Genomic DNA, 21,379 nt, shown 5'->3' on the forward strand with positions numbered 1-21,379 from the left:
ACATTAGAAACATGAGAATTGTAAAATATATTGTACTATATTGGAAAAAAAAGTGTTTGAGAATGTAGAAGTTTGAATGTGCAAAACTTTTCAAAACTGTGGAGTGAGGTTAATTAACTTAATGAGTAATTGGATATCTGATCTTGCTTACCATAACTTTTTATGATTTTCTCTCCGTTTTCTCCTTAGCTTTAGTTTTGATTGAGAAGATATACCAAACATTAATTTATTGCATTCCTAAACACCTCAAAGTTCATCAAAAATACTGTGCTGCACATTTTATTTTTTAGTTAAGTAACTGTCCTTCATGAAATATCTGTAAAACAAGAAAACTTCAACAATTTTTACTGACCAACAGGAGATAGTCGGTTTGACTGAAATTTTCGCCAAAATTTCATTGACCAGCGATATTCAAATAATACACTTGACCAGTGGGTCCATATATGTGAGATATCTAGTTTGCGTTTCTGATGGTAGGTAAACCGTGCGACAATGTGGGAGGTGCAGTGGCCTCATGGTTAGTACGCTCGTCTCCGGATTGAGTGGTCCAGGTGCGAGCCCTGACGGGGGACATTTTGTTGTGTTCTTGGGCAAGACACTTCACTCTCACAGTGCCTCTCTCCACCCAGGTGTATAAATGGGTACCGGCGAACTTAATGTTGGGGGTAACCCTGTGATGGACTAGCATCCCATCCAGGGGGAAGTAGAAATACTCCTAGTCGCTTCATGCTACAGAAACCGGGACAAGCTCCGGCCTGATTGGCCACTTGGCTCGCATGCAGACTTTACCTACCTACATTTTATATCTTCCCATGAGGAGTGAAATGATGTGAAGTATATCTGAAATAATTCATTTGAACTGCAGTCGTAGATGAAAGTGAAGAATGATCATTGCAGTAAATTTTCCAATTTAAGCAATTGGAAAGAAGATGCCTGAAAAAATCAGGACTTCAACAGGATTCGAACCCATGACCCGCACGAATACCGCCGCAATGTTCTACCAACTGAGCCATTATGAAGCCACACATTGAGAGTGAAGTCAATTAATTGAGTTCACATCTTCCTGTGAGGAGTGAAATGATTTGAAGTATATATGAAATAATTCATATTTGAACTGTGGTTGTAGATGAAAGTGAAGAATGATCATCGCAGTAAATTTTCCAGTTTAAGCAATTGGAAAGAAGAACAGTTAACAATAAAGATTAGCGAAAAAACTGAGCAACGACGTTTCGGTGTCATCCTGGCACCATTTTCAAGTTAAAAAATATTTGTGCGAAAAGTAAACTAATTTATACCAATGGTAGAGGTGCGAAATTGAATAAATTAAGATTAAGATAGCTGTTCAATGTTCATGTTCATTCCAATGAGGTGTCAAACACTGGTAATGAGTTCAGTGTCTGTTCAAAGCCTAAACAAATACTTTTGTGTGAATGGAGTCTGACTGTGTGTTAAGGCTCGGTTTCTTCTTGCGAATCCACAACATTTCGTGGATCAAGCAGTCGAACTTTCCCTGACATTTCTTTAGGATCTTAAAGTTGTTAGTCAGGTCACCAACTGTATCAACTCGGTGTTCATTTTGAAGGTGTTTTCCGATGGCGGTAAATCGGTGTTCCTCAATGCGCTTGTAAAAGAAGAAGCCTGAAAAAATCAGGGCTTCAACGGTATTCGAACCCGTGACCTACACCACTTCTCGGTGTTGGTGCCGGTGTTTGGAAATGTGGTAAAATGGTCTTGTGTTTGATAAATTATGTCAAGTTCTCCACATGCCCTTGGCTGGTGCATCTACTGGATAAATAGCAACTGTGTAAATGTCAGGGAAAGAGAGAGCTGTAAAATCATTGCTTTGTCTGTAACATTGGCAACTACTTTTGTTAAGGGTTTACAACAATTCTACTCAGGTTTCTTATTAAGGGCTGAGCACCGGGCAAATTGACCAGCTACGAGGACAATTTTGCCTGCTTGGTTTGACCATGTAGAGGAAAGTTCTTCTTATAAATAAATTCAGTTTAAAACACTTTGCACCCTGTGAAAACCAGTTGCCCCCTGCTGAAAGCGTTAACGACACCACTGCTACTGTAAGGAAGTTTTAACATTTTAGTCTACAAGGGAAAGCACTGGTGTGACCATTCAAATCAAAGCTATTGAGTATTACTTTTGAACCTTCAACACTCCTTAAGGTAAAACTGGTTTGTTCATTTCCCTGTACTGGAGTCTGAAGAAGATAGAAGTGACTTAATCTACAATCAGGAGCTCTTTTTAGGAACAAGAGGGCCTCAATGTTGCTTGCCTATTTCTTGTCAATCATTTTACATTCCACTATTTGAAAGAAGGGATGGGTTTTAAATTTGTTTCAAACAAAAATGTCGCAAAATTCATAGTAAATTATCCGTGTTTATTTCAAAGATTACAATCTGTAAAATGCTTGCTGTGGCTACCTAAGAAAACATTAAATTATTGCAAAACACATTTACATGCCTGTTGTAAGGGGGCCTGTACACATCATTTACATCCTAAAAGGTTTTGAAATAACATTACTCTTGGGGAACACAATTCACACTAGTTTAGGAGGAACAGACCAGTACTGCATCAATATTACACTGCAAAAAATTCTGTTTGAGTGCATTTCATTTAAGCTGTTTTGTCATTCAATTTGTTCCAGACCAGAAAGGTGATCCTTGGTAGCCAGCTTGATGGCCCTTGTTTTGTCCTTGTTTGGGCCCCTGTCCTTGAGACGCCCTCTGGGAGGTTCCTGGCTGCCCTGTTTCCATATGATGAGGCATGTGGTGATGGTAGTGGGATGGTGGGTGGTGTTGCTGGACAGGAGTCATCATTGACATGAATGGGTGTCCTGTGTGAGGATAGCTGCCCAAGGGACCATGTTGTCCTGTCATGGAAAGATTTAATGCTGGTGGTGGTGTACCGCCAATAAATGGTTTGTTGTCATTAAACTAAACAAAGGATCAAAAAAGAATACCATTAAATATCACAGGAGCCCACCAACATGATCAAACGGCACTGTTTACTTGCCAAGCTAAAGAGCATCAACAATACTTACCTTTCCAACCTGAGGCTTATAAGAAGCTCCAGAGAGATCCGAGGCACTGCTTACAACTGCCCCTGTAAATGCATTGAATAAAAGATGATAAGCATACAATATAACAATCCAAAAGGGACAAGTGTTGAACAGTGGTCATTTGAGTAGATAACTATCATATGAAACAAGATGTCACAAACCTGCATTAGATTTACTTTGCGATGGTGAAACCGATGTATGGTAACCAGACTTTCCAAAGTCATGGCTCTGATTTAGATCATCATATCCTGTTAAAACAGAAAACCAAAATGTAACAATTCTGACAAAAGGTACAAGTAAGGAACTACAATTCTCATCGTTGATCATTATCAGGTAATGTTCATTATCCACATAGTAAACCTACCAGATGCAAAATTATGAGTTCCATGTTGACCTGAGGTATAAGCTGATTGGTATTGAGAAGCATTCCCATGTGTTTTTGTTGGCATCTGTATAAGAAAGTAATATAAGAAATAAAATTAAAAATAAATTAGTTTCCTGCCATGATCATGTAAGTGATAACCTACATAACAGTTATTTCTAGGGAAAGACAAACAAAACAAACGGGAAAAAAAATTCGGCCTGTAATCATACGAGTGATTAAGAAAATCGGACAACCTCGAAGCGGGAGTCTGATTTGTTAATCACGAGTGTGATTACAGACTGAATTAGATGACATGATGTCTTGTTACCAATTAATCATAACCATTACAATTTCCCACAATTTGAAAAATAGCTTTTGATAGTCATTTTTAAATATCGTAATTAAGAATATGGGAATAGCTTACAACATGGCTGTTAAGTTTCTTTCAAGACAGTCACCGGAAACTTAACCACAATTTTACAAAATCAGTCTCTTGAATTGGTTACTATAGTGACTGTAATCAATGTTGCGATTGGTGGATTTCAGTGTTTCAGCCAGAAAATTCTACATGAGGGCCAAATTGGCCCCTGAAGATCTTTTTTAGGGTCAATTTTTTAGGAAAGGGGCAAATAAATTGAAAGCTAGAGAAGGAAAAGATGCATCAGGGTACCAAGGAAAATAAAGCAGCTTATTAGGGTCTATGATAAAATTTAATAGTAAGTGTTTCTACTCTATAAAGTTTCTTTCGAATTAGATACCAGTATGAAGGATCCGTGCATTACAGAAGAACAATCCTTACGTGTACATGACGTAGTCAATGACCAAGGGTTTGCAATGCATTATAGGGTGTTTTTTTGTAACATGGTCAGCCATTTGGAAGTTTTCCGATATGAAAGAATCAATACAGCAAACAGCACAGCAAAGCAAAAGGACGGATTGGCTTCTTTTCTTATGTTGAATGTTTTAGAATGTTGAATGTTTTCAATGATTTTCTAGTGGGACATTATGTGTGACAAAATAACCATTGTTGATCGTCAACACAGAGAAATGTAGTTGACATTGTGGGGACTAAACCAGAATTTTTGGTTGCCAAGGATGAAATGTTAGTTGCATTGGTGATTCAGATAGCCTATGAACCTATCTTTAGAAAGGGCCAAATTGGCACTTTTTTCGTTTTTCTGGGGGCCATCTCTGATTCCAACACAGGATTCCCGCAATGGCACGGTCTGGCGGAAACACTGGGATTTGGTGGAGAGGACTTAAAATGATTGGCTCATGTAAATGTCCAATCACAAGTGTCCAATTAAAGCCAACTGTCTGATTACACTGTCCGATTACAACTTTGTAGATTAATTAGAGCAAAATACACCAGTTTATGCACCAATCACATTTGAGGAAATTGTAATTGTTATGATTATTTATCTTGTCATATGGAGCACCACTAGTTTGTCAGTCCCCAGCTGTAAAGCACTTTTTCCTTTTTCCAGCTCAATTTTTAGAGTCTCGAGCCCTGTTGTTTACTTGACTGTAGTCTTTTCCTCTTCTTTGAGAAGCAACTTCACCACAAAATTGTAAAATTTCACATCTTGCTAGACAGAAAACAGACTCTAACTCCCTCATGTTTTTTTCTGTGCTGTTTAATCTTTTTGCATTATTGAAAGAAAGACTGCTCATATACAAAGCAGTTGCCGTAGCAAACAGAATTCCAAGAAAGATGGACAACTCTCTTGCCTTTGTTGAATGTTACTTAATTACGTTGTTTTTGTGTAATTAGACTGCTCTTTTAGCATTTCCCTCTCATAACTGTAATTGAATTATTTTGCTTTGGTTTAGCATTAATGAAAAACTAATGAAAAAAAGGTGTAAGTGAGTGCAAATGTAATGATATCTTGTGGTAGAAAATGTGAAATAAAATTAAATACTAGTAAATATTGTCTTTTGGTATGCTATTCTCTACAAAGTGAAAATGAACCTTAAAGTCAACTGCTGGTGTAAGTACCTGATACATGGGTGTAGTGTATGCTGGGAAACCCCCAGCCATCATTCCAGCTCCAGGGTAAAATGCTAGTCCACCATATCCATAAGGGTGTGGCATTGTTGTAGCATTAATGAATGCCTGCTGCTGAAGATGTGCCTGTGGAAGCGTTACCGTCTGGTTTAAGGATGTTGGAACTGGAGAAGATGCATCAGTGCGTCCAAACTTCTGGTCACCTATCAAACACAACATACAACAAAAGGTTCACAATGGAAATTCCAGAAACCAGGTCATTTTCATACAATGTAGTTTCAATACAAGCCACTTCAATACAAGGCAATTCAATACACATTATTTTAATGTCAACTGAGGAAGCTACTAGGCCATTAAGGTAACGGCACACCCTCAGGAGTTTTCTTGCACTGTAGGCTCCGGAGTTAAACTCATCCCAGAGGGCAAAGACCTTAGTCAGAAGGTCTAGGAATTTTCTCCACTGAATACACGGAGGAGGAGGCTGCATTGAATGCTGCATTGAATCAACTTTCACTTGTACTGAAACAACTGTATCAAAAAGACCTGACACCAAATCATGAAATGATCTTCAAAACTCAACACCTTCTCTCTCCAACAGAAGTCTTTATCCTTCCATATTTGCATTTCAATAGATGAAATGTAAAAATGAAAATGATGAAAAGACTCTTCCCTGGATATTTCTGAGGAAGGCTTGTTACCCTTTTATGGGTATCTGTTCTACACACAGCAAGTCAGAACAACTTGTCTAATGGAACTTATTCAGTCAAGTATGTGTGCTTACCATGAAATTGTGTAGACAGGCCCTCTCTACCAGCAGCTTGAAATGGAGGCATATCATAGTATGCAGACTGCATGAAAAAAGCAAAATGAAAAAATATCAGTGATACTAACCAACTTCATGATTGGCTTGCAATCGCCTGACATGTACATTAATCAGGTGGATATTAAATTATAGCAAAGGGTGCTTCTTATTTCCCAAAACCCTATCTGTGTGACAAGTTCTCTTCTGTGATATAGGTAAGTGGTTATCTTTTTTTCAGTGTCAAATCCCTTCTGAGTTCTAAACTGAATTGTGGAAAAGAAGATAATAATACCATTGGTAGTCTTTGAAGATCTTCATATCCATATGGCAAGGGCTGCAAGGGGGATAAAGAATACAACACAGGTAAGTTGACATTGATCCACCATACAAAAAGTACGTGGGAAAGGAGAGAAAAGGTGTTGCTACTTACATAAGCATGAATGAGGCCTTGCTGCATACCATAAAGAGTGTTCATTGGTAACACTCCTGGAGGTAATGACGGTTTGGCTGAAAATAAAAAAAAAAACAGACAATCAAAACCTTAACTAAAAACAAAAGCTGACTTAGGAATAAAGACGCATTAAATGAAAATATAGACTCGAACATAATTTTTGTCATACACATTAAAAGAAGACATGCATAGCGATTTTAAACAATTCAATCCAAATTTTACTAGATAACTTACATTTGTATTTGAAAATTTGATGATCATTTTTAGCAAGTAACGTATCTCATTTAATTAATACTTAACTTATCCACCACATACTTGTCCCCATCACCAAATTCCACTGCCTATCAATTTATCATTTCTTTTTCAGTTATGCAAATGAGAAAACAAAGCAAAAAAAGAACAGCCTATAAGGACAGCTCTGGAAGATCAACTTACTTGTGTGTGAGACTGGTTTTCCTGAGCCTGACATGGTCACCGTTGTGAAGCCAGATGTTGTGGAGGTAGGAGCTTGGTTGACTGTTAGAGGCACAGACACCCCAGGAGGAGGCTGAAGTGGTTCTACAGAGGAAAGATCATTCCGTGGCACAGAGGTGGACCCAGCAGAGCTGCTTAGTGAGTTGGTACCAAGTTTGTCTTTTGTAGATGGAACTGTTGGCTGGGGTACATGATGTTTCTGTGAACAATACACATTTTTAATATACAGTCAGACCTCTATACAACAGCCACCTTGGGACAGAGGAAAGTGGCCATTGTAGAGAGATAGCCACTATGGGGAGAAAGGGGTGATATGACAACTGTTCTTTTCGGGGGTACAACTTTTGTTTCTTTAAAACATGGCTTACTTTAGCCTATAAATAAGTAACACAATCAAAATATATCAATAAAACAAAACCTAAATAAAAAAAGAGACCAGTGACGCATAATACGCACCAAGTTTGGTGACCTTTTCCAATAAAAAGTGTGGTTTTGTATTCAACGTTTGTCAGTAATATTGATTAACTGGCCATTGTCAAGAGGTTCCTTTGGCAGTTGGGAAGTGTTTTAGTGGCTTTTGCCCTTGTTGAGAGGTGACTGTTGTAGAGAGGTTAAAACAAAAGTGAATGTATGGACTTTCTGCTGTGGCCGTTAGAGGAGGTTCAACTGTATACATAATACACATTGCATGAATGCCGAGTTACCAATGAAAGATGCCATTTGTGAGGATGGATCCAACTGGATACAAGATGTTTCAACCCAAATATTAATATATTGGTAAGTAGAATGAATAAAAGGTCTACTCCAGTTTTACCTGGTAAACTCTTGTGTCCAGAGTGATATCCTTCTGCATTGTGGAAGACAGAGTTGGTCTCAATGGGGATGAAGAACCAGTTTGATTAAGATTTGTTCCACTTAGAGATGGCGATGGAATGCCAGATGGTTGAAGACTAGCAGGAGAATTCTGTTGGTCATTACTGTGTGGTGGCTTGCCTGGCATGGAGTTCTCTCTTGAATCCAGCTGAGAAGGCAGTGGAATTGGCTCTGGTGTAATTTGCTACAAGAAAAGAAATGACACAATCACGGGTTCTGCAGAGTGTTTAACTTATTAACAAAAATAAACTCTGAAATCCAAGGAGGAAAGATCTCTTCCATAGCACCTTGCTACAAACCTTTGTTACTTGAGACACAAGTGGCTGTTGTTGGGTGCGAGGAGATGGGTGCTGGAAGTGTCGGGGTGAACTCTCCTCTAACGTTGTCACACTTGAGGAAGCTGATGCAGTAGTTGCTATAGGGATGGATGTGGTGATGGGAGAGGATGGTAAACTTGTCACAACATGCTGTGATTCTAGTGGTGGACTTGGTGAATCACTGCTGCTGGTTGAACTAGAAGTGTTTATACTCACAGTCAATATAACAGCTACAAAAAGGTAACATTGCTACCAACAAAAGGTTGTTGAAGAAGAATTCACCTTTGCTCATCAGACCTTGTGTCTTCTACTACAGGGAGAGGTGTAGGGAATTCCTGAAAAGTGCAGAAAATATTTTGTCAATGTATGCTCCATGAGAAAAAACTATTTTCTTTAAAATTACGTGTACTTGTTCATGATAGTTGAAATCAAACAACTCAACACCTTAGAGACCACTTGAGCTTCAACTCACCTCCTTTTTCCGTGGGCTACTGACAGAATCACCACCAAACTCCAAGTTTCCAAACTAAAGTCACAAACAAATCAAAGTTTAATATAAATGATGTTTCCATCAATGAAGACCTTCATCAAGGAATATCACTAAAATGAGACGATCCAATCCCCAATGTGGTACACAGGACACACAGCTTTGCTCAATTTCCCTACTATATTCACAGCTATAACAACTTGCTGAACCCCCACAGTTAGACCAGTAAACTTGCTTTACATTACAAAACAAAAAAACATTTACAATAAAAGGCATCCGCTGTGTTCCCTGTACTGCAAAGAGAAGCCCAAGGAGTGTAAGAATTATATTTCTGATAGCATTTAAAATCAATTAGTACTGATATTGTACCCTGGACCAAGCCTGTTAATATGATCAAGTTCTTATGGTGCTCATGTTAGCACGGTTCAAATGTATCTGTAGTATATATAGCACTCACTTGTACATCAAGATTGTCATTCATTGATCCAGGCATCTCTACAGCTTGAACAGGAATCTGCTTATCCACATTAAATTGGTTAACATTATTTGTAACCATACATACATAAATGGAGGTACTACAAAATTTAATTAAAACAGAAATTTTAGTTTCTTTCTCCACAGGAACAAGTCAACCATCATAATTATCACAAGTGTCCATATCAGGGAGCTATCCATATTAAAAGCTTACCTTTAACTTACTATCCAGAGACTTTTACAGGTAACTTGATATTAAAATTACATACCACTGAGTTTAGGTTGGTTAGAATGCACAAGTTTGTCCTTTCACAAACAAGTGATTTTACATCTTCTAGTACTGTTACTTACTTGGCTTTTCTGTGACCTCTTTGTTCTGCTAGTGCGTGGCTGTCTTTGTGGCTGAGCTTGTATTGTTGTCAAAGAATTCTGAGGTGACACACCAACAGAGGCAGACAGTTTGACTTTATCCAAGAGCTTACTGATTGAGTCTTGATGGTCGTGTATGTTGTGCAGCTCACCAGGGAGTGGAATACGAGGCATGGAAAATTCCACTGCAGAGTACTGGTCTTTACTTGCGGGTTGATTTGAAGCAAGTTTGGAATGTATAATTGCCATGTCAACACTGAAGTAAAGGAGACAGGTAACATGAGCAATAACTCACTACATTGTCGACCATTAAAAAACGAAAACCCAAGCCTGGACTTAAAAAATGTTGACTCAGTCCACACTTGCTGACCATCTTCCTATCAAGATTGATTACTTTCTTTAAATTGACAGACAAAAATGAAAGCCAAAGGTCACTCACCTCTCTGGTGTAAAGGGAGCATTACTCTCAGGAACCTTCTGTCTACTGTCTGTGGTCTGCACTGTAGGAGCTGTCGAGTTACTGACTGTCTCAGTGTCCACATCCCACGAGACTATAGAGCTGTCAGAACTTACCGGCCATGAATGAGAGGACGAAACGGTATTGTTGAACAATGTATCATTGGTGCTTGATGTCGCCGACTGTAAAAGATTGTTAAGCCAAACGAGAATGAGGTTTGCAACAAATCAAAATGTATCCAGTCTGGGAAAATTAGTTATAATAATTCTGGAAACAAAGAACAAAATTTTTGAAACTTTAACACAGTAGCATTTATAAGAGAGTTTGAATGAAATGTGATGAAATAATTCAGGTACAGTACAATAAATGTGATTAAACAACTAAGAAAAAGCCAAAGGTGTGAAATGTTAATTTAACATGCTGTTTAATTGCTTCAAATTTCATGTACCTGTTCTACTGGAGTCCATTCCTCTGTTCCCCACTCTTCCGTTGTTGGTGGAATTAGATCTGCAGTGTCTGTTCATTAATTAAAACAAAAAGGGACCTTGTCACAAATAAATTCTACATTTTTTCAACCTGATTCCTTTAAAAATATCACTCTTTAGCCCCATAAGATTTGAAACTAGTGGTTTTCTTTACTATACTCTGTAACTGATTTAAAAACTTGAACAATGTACTCAACTTATCTGGAACAAACACAAACCAATCCTGACTTTGTCACTTGTGTTTTCCATGCTTGATAACATATATTTGCCATTGCTTCTAGTATTCAGTATATGATTAATGTTTGTTGCAACTGGCCACTGTCAAAACTTGGTTTTGGGTTTTGAAAAACTCAGTAATAATGAAAACTACTCTTATTCCTTCATAATGTTTAAATTTGCTCAACAATTCATCCGCCAAAATGTCCCCAGTTAATTTTTGGGAAAAGTCACAAAGTTTGACCACTACAGCTATAGCTTGAATGCTGTCGTTGTAATAGGCAGGGGCAATTTGTACCCTCCTCTCCACCAGGTAAATAGGGTTAAGTTGCTGATAGTTTTTTTATCATGATTGCAATACCCATGAACACAACAAGAACAACCAGGGTAAAGAGAATTTCTTTAACTTTAAACCTGAAAGGATTGATTCCACCAAGGTGTTGTTCACTGAGTATCTACAAAGCCTCTAAACCATTCATCATTTACTCACACTCTGAATCCTTCTCTTTTGAAACATCATCGTCATTATCCCCCCACATCTCTGTGCCTATTCAACACAAAAAATAACTTAATTAATCTATTTGTTGAAGAATTGCATTTACTAGGTACAATGCACCTTACCGTTCACTTTTGGTCCATTTACTGCTGTGGAGTTTGAAGCATTTCTGTTTCCTCCACCAAATCTGTTGGGTCGATCTCGTCCACGAGATTGGAATGATCTCCTAATATTTTGTGAACAAAAGCAAATTAAAACATAAAACATTGTAAGGGCCCCATAGGCATCTTGCAGATTGTCCATGACTTGATTATGCTCCATACAATGTATCACATTCAGCATCATACTTTCTTGCTCTAAAGAAATTCTGCCTCATTTCCTTCTGTGAAAAGCAGTCCACAGAAAATTAAGAAATTAAGAAACTTAAAAAAAAAATCAGAAAACAGCAAACAAAACATTTCTCACCCAGGCCTTCCACCTCCTCTTCCACCCCTCCTTGGTGGGCCACCTTAACAAACACAACAGCAACTTTATTCATATGACATCATAATTTGACATATAAAAGGATGTACCTGAGGGTTTGGTGTTCAGTCTGTGCTTCACACTAGACAGTAAAGCAGACTGTAGTAATCTAGATGTTGTTGAGAGTACTCTTATACACATAACCCTTAGAGGCTATTCATAGGCTGCAAGACAAAATTGTCACTGATACTTTATGTACCCAAAAACATTTGATTAGTCACAGAACAATAGCATAGTCATCTATAAGCATGCCAACAAAATGTTCTGCACCTCTGCCACCAGGTTTTCTATCACTCCATCTGTCCTCTCTAGACCCTCTTCCACGTCCACTCTCTCCAGCATTTCTGTCATTGTTGGTAACTGTTCCTTCATTCTTGTTATCTTTTTCTGAACTGTTGTTATGCTCTCCCGACTGTCTATTCCTCCCTGGGTACAATAAAGCAATGAAATAGAACAAAGAATGTTAACTACTGAGTCAAAAGGCTGAGTAAACACAGATAACAAACTGTAAAAATATTGATAATCAACTAAACCCACTTGCCCTCAAGCAAGTTTATACTTATAGCTAAATTCAATAAAACATAAGTCACTTTTGCTTGTAGGAATTTACCTTTCACAAGCAAAGAAGACAACAGTCAATGGGTTGCTTTTCACAAAAATTCAGTTGTAAATACAACTTTTTCACAGTTTGAAAATGGACAACTGTACCTTTGCCTCTAGGTTGTCGTGGCCCTCCTGGTTTAGCTGCTGTAGGTGCTGTAGTTGTTGGTGGTGTTGCCTGTGATGTGGGGATGATTGTATCGATGCCTTGAGTGACAGGAGTTTGATGCTTCTTCTTTTTGGTCGTTCTCATAACCCATTCACTCTGCAAATGGTTCATACAAGTATGAAGTTATGGTCCCCTATAAATTTTTGTAGTTTCCAAATTCAGGAAGTGTCTAAACACAAAGGTTTATATAACTGATCTACATGTATAATTCTGGACAAATTTACAAAGAAAACACACAACACTTCAAATTATGAAGTACCCCAACACTCCTATTAACGTTGGGAAAATCCATTTATGTGTCAGTTTTTGTTAGCAATGTACAGTTTTCCAATAGCTGTAACTAAGGATGTAGCTTCAGACTTCCAGTTAACACAAAATCTGAGACTTATGCATACAGAGTTCAACATACACATTCACAAGATAGACTGTGTTTGTCATATAAATAAGCACTTAAAAAGGGACTGAGACAAACTGTCAATAAACAAAAATACACAAAGACACTAAGAAGCTAATGAAGTTAAAGTGTTCAAGAATAAAACAAAAGTTTTAAATACTATCAAACCTGGTCTTGTCTTCCTTCCAATAAAGCATTAATTGTGGCTTCAGTGTCAAAATTACAATCATGTAGAGCAATGCTCACAACGTCATCATTGTAGCCTGTCACATCAGCCACCTAAAAGTTAAACAATGTAACCAAATTTTTCAAGTAACTAGGCAACTAAATTAACAGACTGAACTCCTTTTGCATGGCACATACAAGCACCAAAACACACATTAACTGCGTATGCATTTAAAAACAAAGTAGCAGATCCTTGTTAGCTCTCTATACTCATATTGTTAACAGTCAAATTCATCTTGTACCCAGATATTAAAAAAAAAAAAAAAACAGCCAAGTGTGACTATACCAACATGAGACACCCAGTGTGAAAATGGATGATTCCAGAAAATATCCATACCTATACCAGGGGCGGCTTTTCAGAATTCCAAGGGGTTCTTTGAACTGGAAATCCAACAGCATGGGGTACTTACAATAGTTATTATTGGAACTCCAAGGGCATGATGGGGGGAGGGTACAAGAGTGTGAAAGCACAAACGAACTGACAAGACTGCTGACAACCGTGGAAAGCAAGATACAAGACAAGCATCGATTGATCATGCAAGTGTTCATGTTCATTTACAGAAAAAAACCCAATAAAATCCAGGTTGTACATTGGGTTTCAGAAGCCTTCAAGTTGATGAATTTCTTGTCAGATTGATCTTTTACGATGAACCACCATATTTGTTTTGTAATGAACACTATATCGAGGCTTCTCTAATTAAGAGAGTAATCTTAACTCTTTCTGATTCGCCAATTTGTTGCTTAGCAATGACGTCATCCGTTTTTACACGTGGACGTATATAGATAGTGTTAGCGACATATTCCCGCCAGTAGTTCAAGTTTCAGTTATCGTGCGTGCACAGTACGTGTTTTCAAGTAAATTAAGTTTTAAGCTACCCTTGACTATTTAGAGTGCAAGCGGGAACCGATGTGTAAGTACAAACTATTTTCTATGCTTGCTTTTTAGTATAAGTTTCAAGTTTTGATGTTTTTTAACCTTAAGTACCTTTAGTCTCGGTTTTTTTATACAACAGCCTATTGTACTAAGTCCAACACGTGGCAGAGCCCCAGTTTTCAAAGTTTTTATTTCATCTTGTTTTTAGCGATAGATCTTTATAGTTCACACTCCCCCTAGCTTAGGTTTCTATTTAGCAACTTTCCTATAAGAATCTCTGGTAATTCAGTTAAGTCCTTTCTTTGCTAGTAAATTCCCACATCGCTTTCAGTGGCGCTCACGCAAGCACGTTTTTATCACATCGTACAATTTTATTGCTTTCAAGTTTTTAGAGTGTTGTCATTTATTGTATTAGGACAGTTAGCAGTACGCGTATCTGCTTGGGATCACTGATGATTTTAATTGTATCTTTACTGAGAAGTTTCACTGGAAGTATTGTCATATCGCAGTTATGATTGGAATGTTTGCTATTATTGTTTCGTGACTCTTGTCATCTTGTAATCTTCTATTATCTGGTAATTAGTTTATTCATTACATTATATTTCAGTTTACGTTCGATTATCGTCAATTAAATCACCGTCAATCACAGCTGATTTTCCGTGATCTCTGGCTTTATTCGATTAGTAAAGCATCTCCCACACACGCTAGTCTCATCGCGACAAGTTGTCTAGCAAGTGACAATTCAGCCTTTCAACAGTCGCTGTGAACCTGACGTTACATGTTTACTATGCGCCAGTAATACCTAGATCGAAATTAACAAGACAGCCCATAAAGAAACCAATGTAATGGCATCTGATCAATCAAATGAATGACATTCATAATATCGAATATAAGTTAGGCAGGATTTGCCCATGCATGATCTAATTTCCATGGTAACTAACACACAAAACAAATTAAATTTTTATTTCTCAGTAGTTTAGTAGAAGACTAGTTGTAAAATGCAACTGAAATAGAGGAAGTTTTAGTCCCTAAACATTAAGTCATGAATGCATGTGATCATATTGGTTGTAATTTTGAGCCCTGTAGACAGTTGTGTCACTGAAAATTGTTGGCAAAAACTTCTGGCAAGATGTGAAAGCATAAAATATCTTTCGTTGGAAGATGCAGAGAGTCAAACAAGGAACTGCAGATGGCTGAAGTAAAAAAAAAAACCCAGAAGCGAGGGGTTTGACGATTTTGGAATTTGGAAGACTGGGGAGGGTAAAGCATCATGAAATTTCTGAAGGCAAGGGGGGTTTAAAATGTTCATACCACCCATAGAAGGGCATGGATATTTTCTGGAATCACCCAATAGACAATAATTTGAGAATGGCTAACTCAGTTATCTAGGACACACTATACAGTCGGATGTATTCCAATACCTAAGGACTTAATATTTGCAAATGCCCGAGGCTTACATTCAAGGTCAGAAAAGTTTTAAACGGAACAGATGGACAACACAGATACTGATGGTAATCAGGGTTGCCACAAAGTTTTATAATAGGCAGTTTTAATGCTGGTGTACATGCAGGTGATTAATTTTGCAATCTTTGTCTAAAGAGTCAGATTAGGACATGTTCTACACTAGAAAATGCTGTCAGAATATTAATTTCTGGCTTATTCATTTCCAAGTTACTCAGTCATCAGAAACTATATTTTTGACATTTATCTGTGGAATACATACTATTGTGCAACATTTGTCGAATCTCTATCAGATTAAATATTACCTGCTTGATCTTCTCTCTCATTACTTTGGCATCCTCTGTATTTAAAAGCTGGGCATATCTGATTTGTTCCGCAGTAGGCTGCAAAATGCCAAAGCACCATTACATTCATACCCTGAACATACCCATGACACTATTTTCCATGGTACTTCTTAGGGATATCAAGAATTAAGCCAGGCTGTATATAGTACAGAAACATATGTTATATTTTTAGAAAATATTATATTATGAATTTTCCTGCAGTCAGATTATCTTTTTCAGTACAAATTTAGAACTTGATGTGACTGGCACAACTGATTTAAGAAAATGGTAGGGTATTTGGCTACCTAATGTCAGTATTTTGAATCAATTAATCCTTAATTACTGGGAAGAATGAGACAAGTGGTTGATATTGTCTGTTTTGTTTACTTTAATGGACTAAATCTTAGGGCTTTGACGTATTTAGCATGGAGGTTTATTTAAATCACCCCTTGATGGCTTCTTTTCTGCATTGCATAGCTTACAATCAATTTATATTCTCTTAAGTTATTAGTGAAGTGTAGTGAACTCAATTTATAAAACTACAAGTTTAAATGTAAGCTTATAAATGCAATAACATGCCACCACCATGGAGAATGGATTTCAATATAGATTAACTCTATCTTAGTGAAATAGCAAGGATTAATTCATGTGAATTAAAGAACCAGGTAATAGTTACCTTTTTTGTAGTCATACTGTCTGTGTGTTTGGTCTGTGATGTTTGTACCGCTGTTCCTCCTTTCATTTTGCTAGTTCCCTATCTGTACAGTATATACAAAGTATGTACAACTTTCCTGTAAAATAAAGTTAAATAAAGATATATCAAATGAGGAAGTTCACAGCATATTACACATTAATTTTAAGGCCACACGGCCAAAGTTCTGCCCGTTTAGCGAAACTTGAAAGAACGGAAGTGCTCGCATACGTCAAATGCATATTTAACAGTTCACCTTATTACTCGCGATAAAGCAGTCCTTCAAATTTATTTTGCTTCCCCTGATTAAGTAAGGCTATTATTTTACTTTCAACGGATCGAAATTAACAAGACAGAGAAGGCGTGTAGTCCACAGAAAATGACAACGAACTAGGATTGAGTCACAAATCCAAAATGGTGATGACTACCAAACAAGATGAGCATAGTCTACCAAGATGAAACACGAACGAAAATTTCGACTTTCCAGACGATTAAAACACAATCAAACCGACCAGTTCACCGAAATGCATTTGCATTTCAACGAAAGGGGTAGCCATACTCTTTAAAGTAGGATTTCGCCCCAAACATCCACAAAGAACAACTTATGAGTCCCATTGCATTGGCATTTTTCTCGAACATGTGCCGATCACTGTAGGCAAACTTTCGTTTCTTTGCTCCTCCCCACAGACTTCCACGTTTAAGGCACATAAGCAAATCGACAGTATAAACTTCATAGCTTCATATTCTAGGAAGGGTGAAACAATTGGTGAAAGATAGGTCCATATACGTGTTTCCTGCGTGGAATAAACCTAGGGTGTACGGAAAAAATGCAACAATATTCCTTCGCCTCGCGGCCGTAAAACCCAAGATCCATGAAAAATACGTAAACTCGTCGTTGAACAATCCATTCTTGTTTAAAAATCGACGAACAAGAAGCCAAACTTACCTATAATTTTGCTGGAAATTAGAAACGAAGACTTTTGCCGCTGCACCAGACATGCAGGACACAATACATGCGTTTTGGCGAAATTCGTGAGGTCACGTGCTACATAATTTTTGGCGCGTTCTCGCGGGAAACTGGTACCTAATTTGTCAGCGCCGCGTAGCTAATTCGCCTACGGCGACTTTCACCCCAAAAACGCATCAAATATATATCTTCCGTCCACACTACGCCGGAGAAATTAAAAAACGTAACAATCACCGGTCATTTCGGATTTGTGTTTGAGGAAAACTTGTTCAGGGAAATCACATGATTACCATGACGCAATCGTTTTCGAAACTTAAAGTTCCGTTTTCCAAAAATGTTTTGGGATGTTTTCCGTTCACACGAATACGAAAAGGACTCGAAGGGCGGGCGTTTTCAAACTCCTCCGGTTTGAAGAGCGTTTTCGAAAAGCTTCGTTTTCGTGACGAATTGGTGTGGACGGTAGGCCTAACCGTAGAAATAAAGCTGCGTTTTGAAATTCCTCCGGCGTAGGGACACCGCTGATTTGAACTCGGTTATTTCGAATTCCCCGTTATATCGAACTGAAAACCATTTCCTCCGGATTTGCCTTTAAGTCATTTACTATCGGCTATTTCGAACTCCCGCTATTTCGAACTATTGGTTGTTTTCCCTGGAGTTTGAAATAGCGGGTGCAACTGTATGATAACCACCTAGTGGTAAATTTTTAAATATATTTTGTATTTTTTCGTAGTTTACCTGGAAATGGAGGGATACCAGACAAAGGAGATTAAGTGAAATATAACAAAGAAATGAAAACTTTCCTCCTTTGAGTCCCGGAATCTTTTTCTGTGAATTAATTTTTTACTACAAAACGTAACCCTCACTAAGAACGCATTTTTTTTTGTTACACCTGTTTTTACATAATTCATTGTTCCCGGCCGCTTTGGTCAAAATAGTGCAAAGTGTCCAGGATGGATGGAAGTCCGCTTTTTATTGTCCAGCCTCTGGACACCCGCTCGGTGTTTATTTACAGATGATAATTTAAAAACTATATATTTTACGTCAGAAGTTGTCCGTCCTCACAATTTTTTAACTTTCTACGTTCGTTTATGCTGCGAGGTTTGGACTGGGAATCTTTACTGATCCTCCTGACGCTGTGACACCTTTGTTGGCCTGAGAGTTCTGGTAACGATTTTTTATATATATATATATTCACAAATGCATAAATGATACCTTAGGTGAGTTTAAAAAATGGAAAAAATATGAAAAATACGCGGGCGACATTTGTAGAAGAGTTCTTATCATTAGTCTCGTTCAAGACTAACACAACTTATCGCCTGCGCTCCCAAGCCCATAACCTTCTCGCTGTTCCCAGAACCAAACACAAGACATTTGGTGATCGCGCCTTTGCACACTCTGGACCTTTTCTCTGGAACAAACTTCCTCGTGAAATAAGACTAAGTCCAACCCTGGCTGTTTTTAAATCGAAGTGAAAAACTTACTTTTTTAAATTAGCGTATAGCATGCCATAGTTTTATAATATGTTTTTTAAATTGTATTATTTTTAGACACATTTTTCTTATATTTTTACTGTAATCTTAATCTTACATTGCAAAGTGCTTTAGAATATTTTATAATTTTACCGCTATATAAATCTATTATTATTATTACTATTACTATTACTATTACTATTACTATTACTATTACTATTACTATTACTATTACTATTACTATTACTATTACTATTACTATTACTATTACTATTACTATTACTATTACTATTACTATTACTATTACTATTAGTATTACTATTACTATTACTATTACTATTACTATTACTATTACTATTACTATTACTATTACTATTACTATTACTATTACTATTACTATTACTATTACTATTACTATTACTATTACTATTACTATTACTATTACTATTACTATTACTATTACTATTACTATTACTATTACTATTACTATTACTATTACTATTACTATTACTATTACTATTACTATTACTATTACTATTACTATTACTATTACTATTACTATTACTATTACTATTACTATTACTATTACTATTACTATTACTATTACTATTACTATTACTATTACTATTACTATTACTATTACTATTACTATTACTATTACTATTACTATTACTATTACTATTACTATTACTATTACTATTACTATTACTATTACTATTACTATTACTATTACTATTACTATTACTATTATTATTATTCATCGCTGGCGCAGGCAGAGGAAACTATAGATAACACCTCTGGACATTCGCTCGAGAGAGAGCAGTGGAGTCAAGTTAGGACTACATTTGTATACGGTTAGCTAGAGCTTATATCAGTTACATGTAAGCTTTAACTTGGTTCCACTAGTTTTCTCAGGCGGTTAGCTTTCAAAATTCTGCTCAAATTCCCTTCTGTGTCTGCTAAACAATTCGACTTTGCGCTGGTAGAATTCTTGCTGGCGAAAGAATTGGATTTGTTCTGGAAATTGGGCCGGCGGAAGTTATTCAAGCCTGTATGTAACGAGCAGAGTACGTATAAGCTGTCAATCAGAATACCTAGATTAGCATAGTATACACTTCACTAATTTTGCTCACTGCCCATGGGATTCAGGGATGTCCGGGTTCGAATCACCATATGTTATTATAGCGGTTATTCTCAAATGGCCTGGGGGTCGAATAACCCTTCCCCCGATGGACTGCAGGACACGGGGGAATATCCCGCATACAGCCCGTTTTTTATTTATAATAAGAACTATTGTTTCTTTTTCCTTGTTCTCAGTTAACGACTGCTTGTTTTGGTGTTTTGTGTTTCTCCTTGTCTTATCGCTGCCACGCAGGAATTTATTGTTTCCTTTTTCTTTTTCTTTTCCTTGAGATTTTAAAGTATTTATCCTTTTTTCCCCTAAACTCATTGATTTTCATTCGGCCCTCGAGCCTGTCATTTTTTCCAGTTAAGCCCAAATTGTACAGCGGAAATTATATATCAAATTTTGCCAACGTCCAACAAAACAACAACAACAACAACAACAACAGTACATCAACTAAATTTTCGCGCGCAAAACTATTTCAAAGTTCTGCTTTGTTAATTGCCTTAAGGCATTTTTTCATGTATAAGACTGAAAGTCATTATTTTGTTTTTCAAAATAAAACCTTCATATAGCGGTGATTCCCTAGTGAATAGTAAGAAAAAGAAAATATGGCCTTTTGGCTACGTTTACTAAAAAAAATTATTTACAGAAGTTCTTGTTAAGCCCGTGCTTAATGGCTTAAAGCCTAGCTACGCCCCTGGCGGATACATTGATAGACAGGTATGATTTCTCGTCCCTTGTTTTCTTAGGCCTAATGCTTTTTTTTTATTATCGTTTTAACGAAAACTGCTTTATAGTTTATTTTAACTCTTTAGCCCATTGGCCTCCGGCATCCCGAATAGCTTTAAGTACTGCAAAAAATGGAACCTTCACTGACGAACAACCCTGCGTATTAACAGAGCCTTCTTCTTTTGAAAACCTTTCGCTTGAGTAGAGAGATCGTACATGTTGTCTGCAAATGTTGACAGGAACAGTATTTGCAGCGAGTTGAAGCAGATTTTCCATCTACATCAGTGCTGCATTTTTTGCTAGTGTTGTCTCTTTACGAAATTGCATTTTGTGATAATTTACCCGTCATCTCTTGATAAAATATATTAAATTTGAACTGCGGAGGAAGACGTTAAGACATGAATGATCACCGCAATAACACCCGAAGATAATGAAATAAAAATTAGAGTTGAACGGGATTCGAACCCGCCCCTAACCTCTGCG

At 37.2% G+C, this 21,379-nt stretch overlaps 1 protein-coding gene across 1 annotated transcript; it reads right to left on the reverse strand.

Annotated features, from left to right (window-relative positions):
- Positions 1–2,371: 2,371 nt before the first annotated feature.
- On the reverse strand, positions 2,372–17,658 carry LOC145479905 (uncharacterized). The gene is made up of 26 exons (XM_081458385.1): positions 17,552–17,658; positions 16,591–16,705; positions 15,897–15,974; positions 13,200–13,310; positions 12,577–12,733; positions 12,139–12,294; positions 11,812–11,854; positions 11,472–11,572; positions 11,341–11,397; positions 10,598–10,665; positions 10,132–10,331; positions 9,675–9,948; positions 9,307–9,363; positions 8,835–8,888; positions 8,645–8,697; positions 8,345–8,558; positions 7,987–8,229; positions 7,134–7,371; positions 6,678–6,754; positions 6,540–6,581; positions 6,227–6,293; positions 5,437–5,648; positions 3,438–3,522; positions 3,235–3,321; positions 3,056–3,117; positions 2,372–2,948 (listed from the first exon to the last, which is right to left on the reverse strand). The coding sequence occupies exons 2-26, from the start codon at positions 16,654–16,656 to the stop codon at positions 2,646–2,648; spliced, it is 3,105 nt and encodes a 1,034-aa protein (XP_081314511.1). The 5' UTR covers positions 16,657–16,705; positions 17,552–17,658; the 3' UTR covers positions 2,372–2,645.
- Between the last annotated feature and the right edge of the window lie 3,721 nt (positions 17,659–21,379).

This window comes from Orbicella franksi, chromosome 1 (genome assembly GCF_964199315.1).
Source record: "Orbicella franksi chromosome 1, jaOrbFran1.1, whole genome shotgun sequence".
In the NCBI taxonomy this organism is placed as follows: domain Eukaryota; kingdom Metazoa; phylum Cnidaria; class Anthozoa; order Scleractinia; family Merulinidae; genus Orbicella; species Orbicella franksi.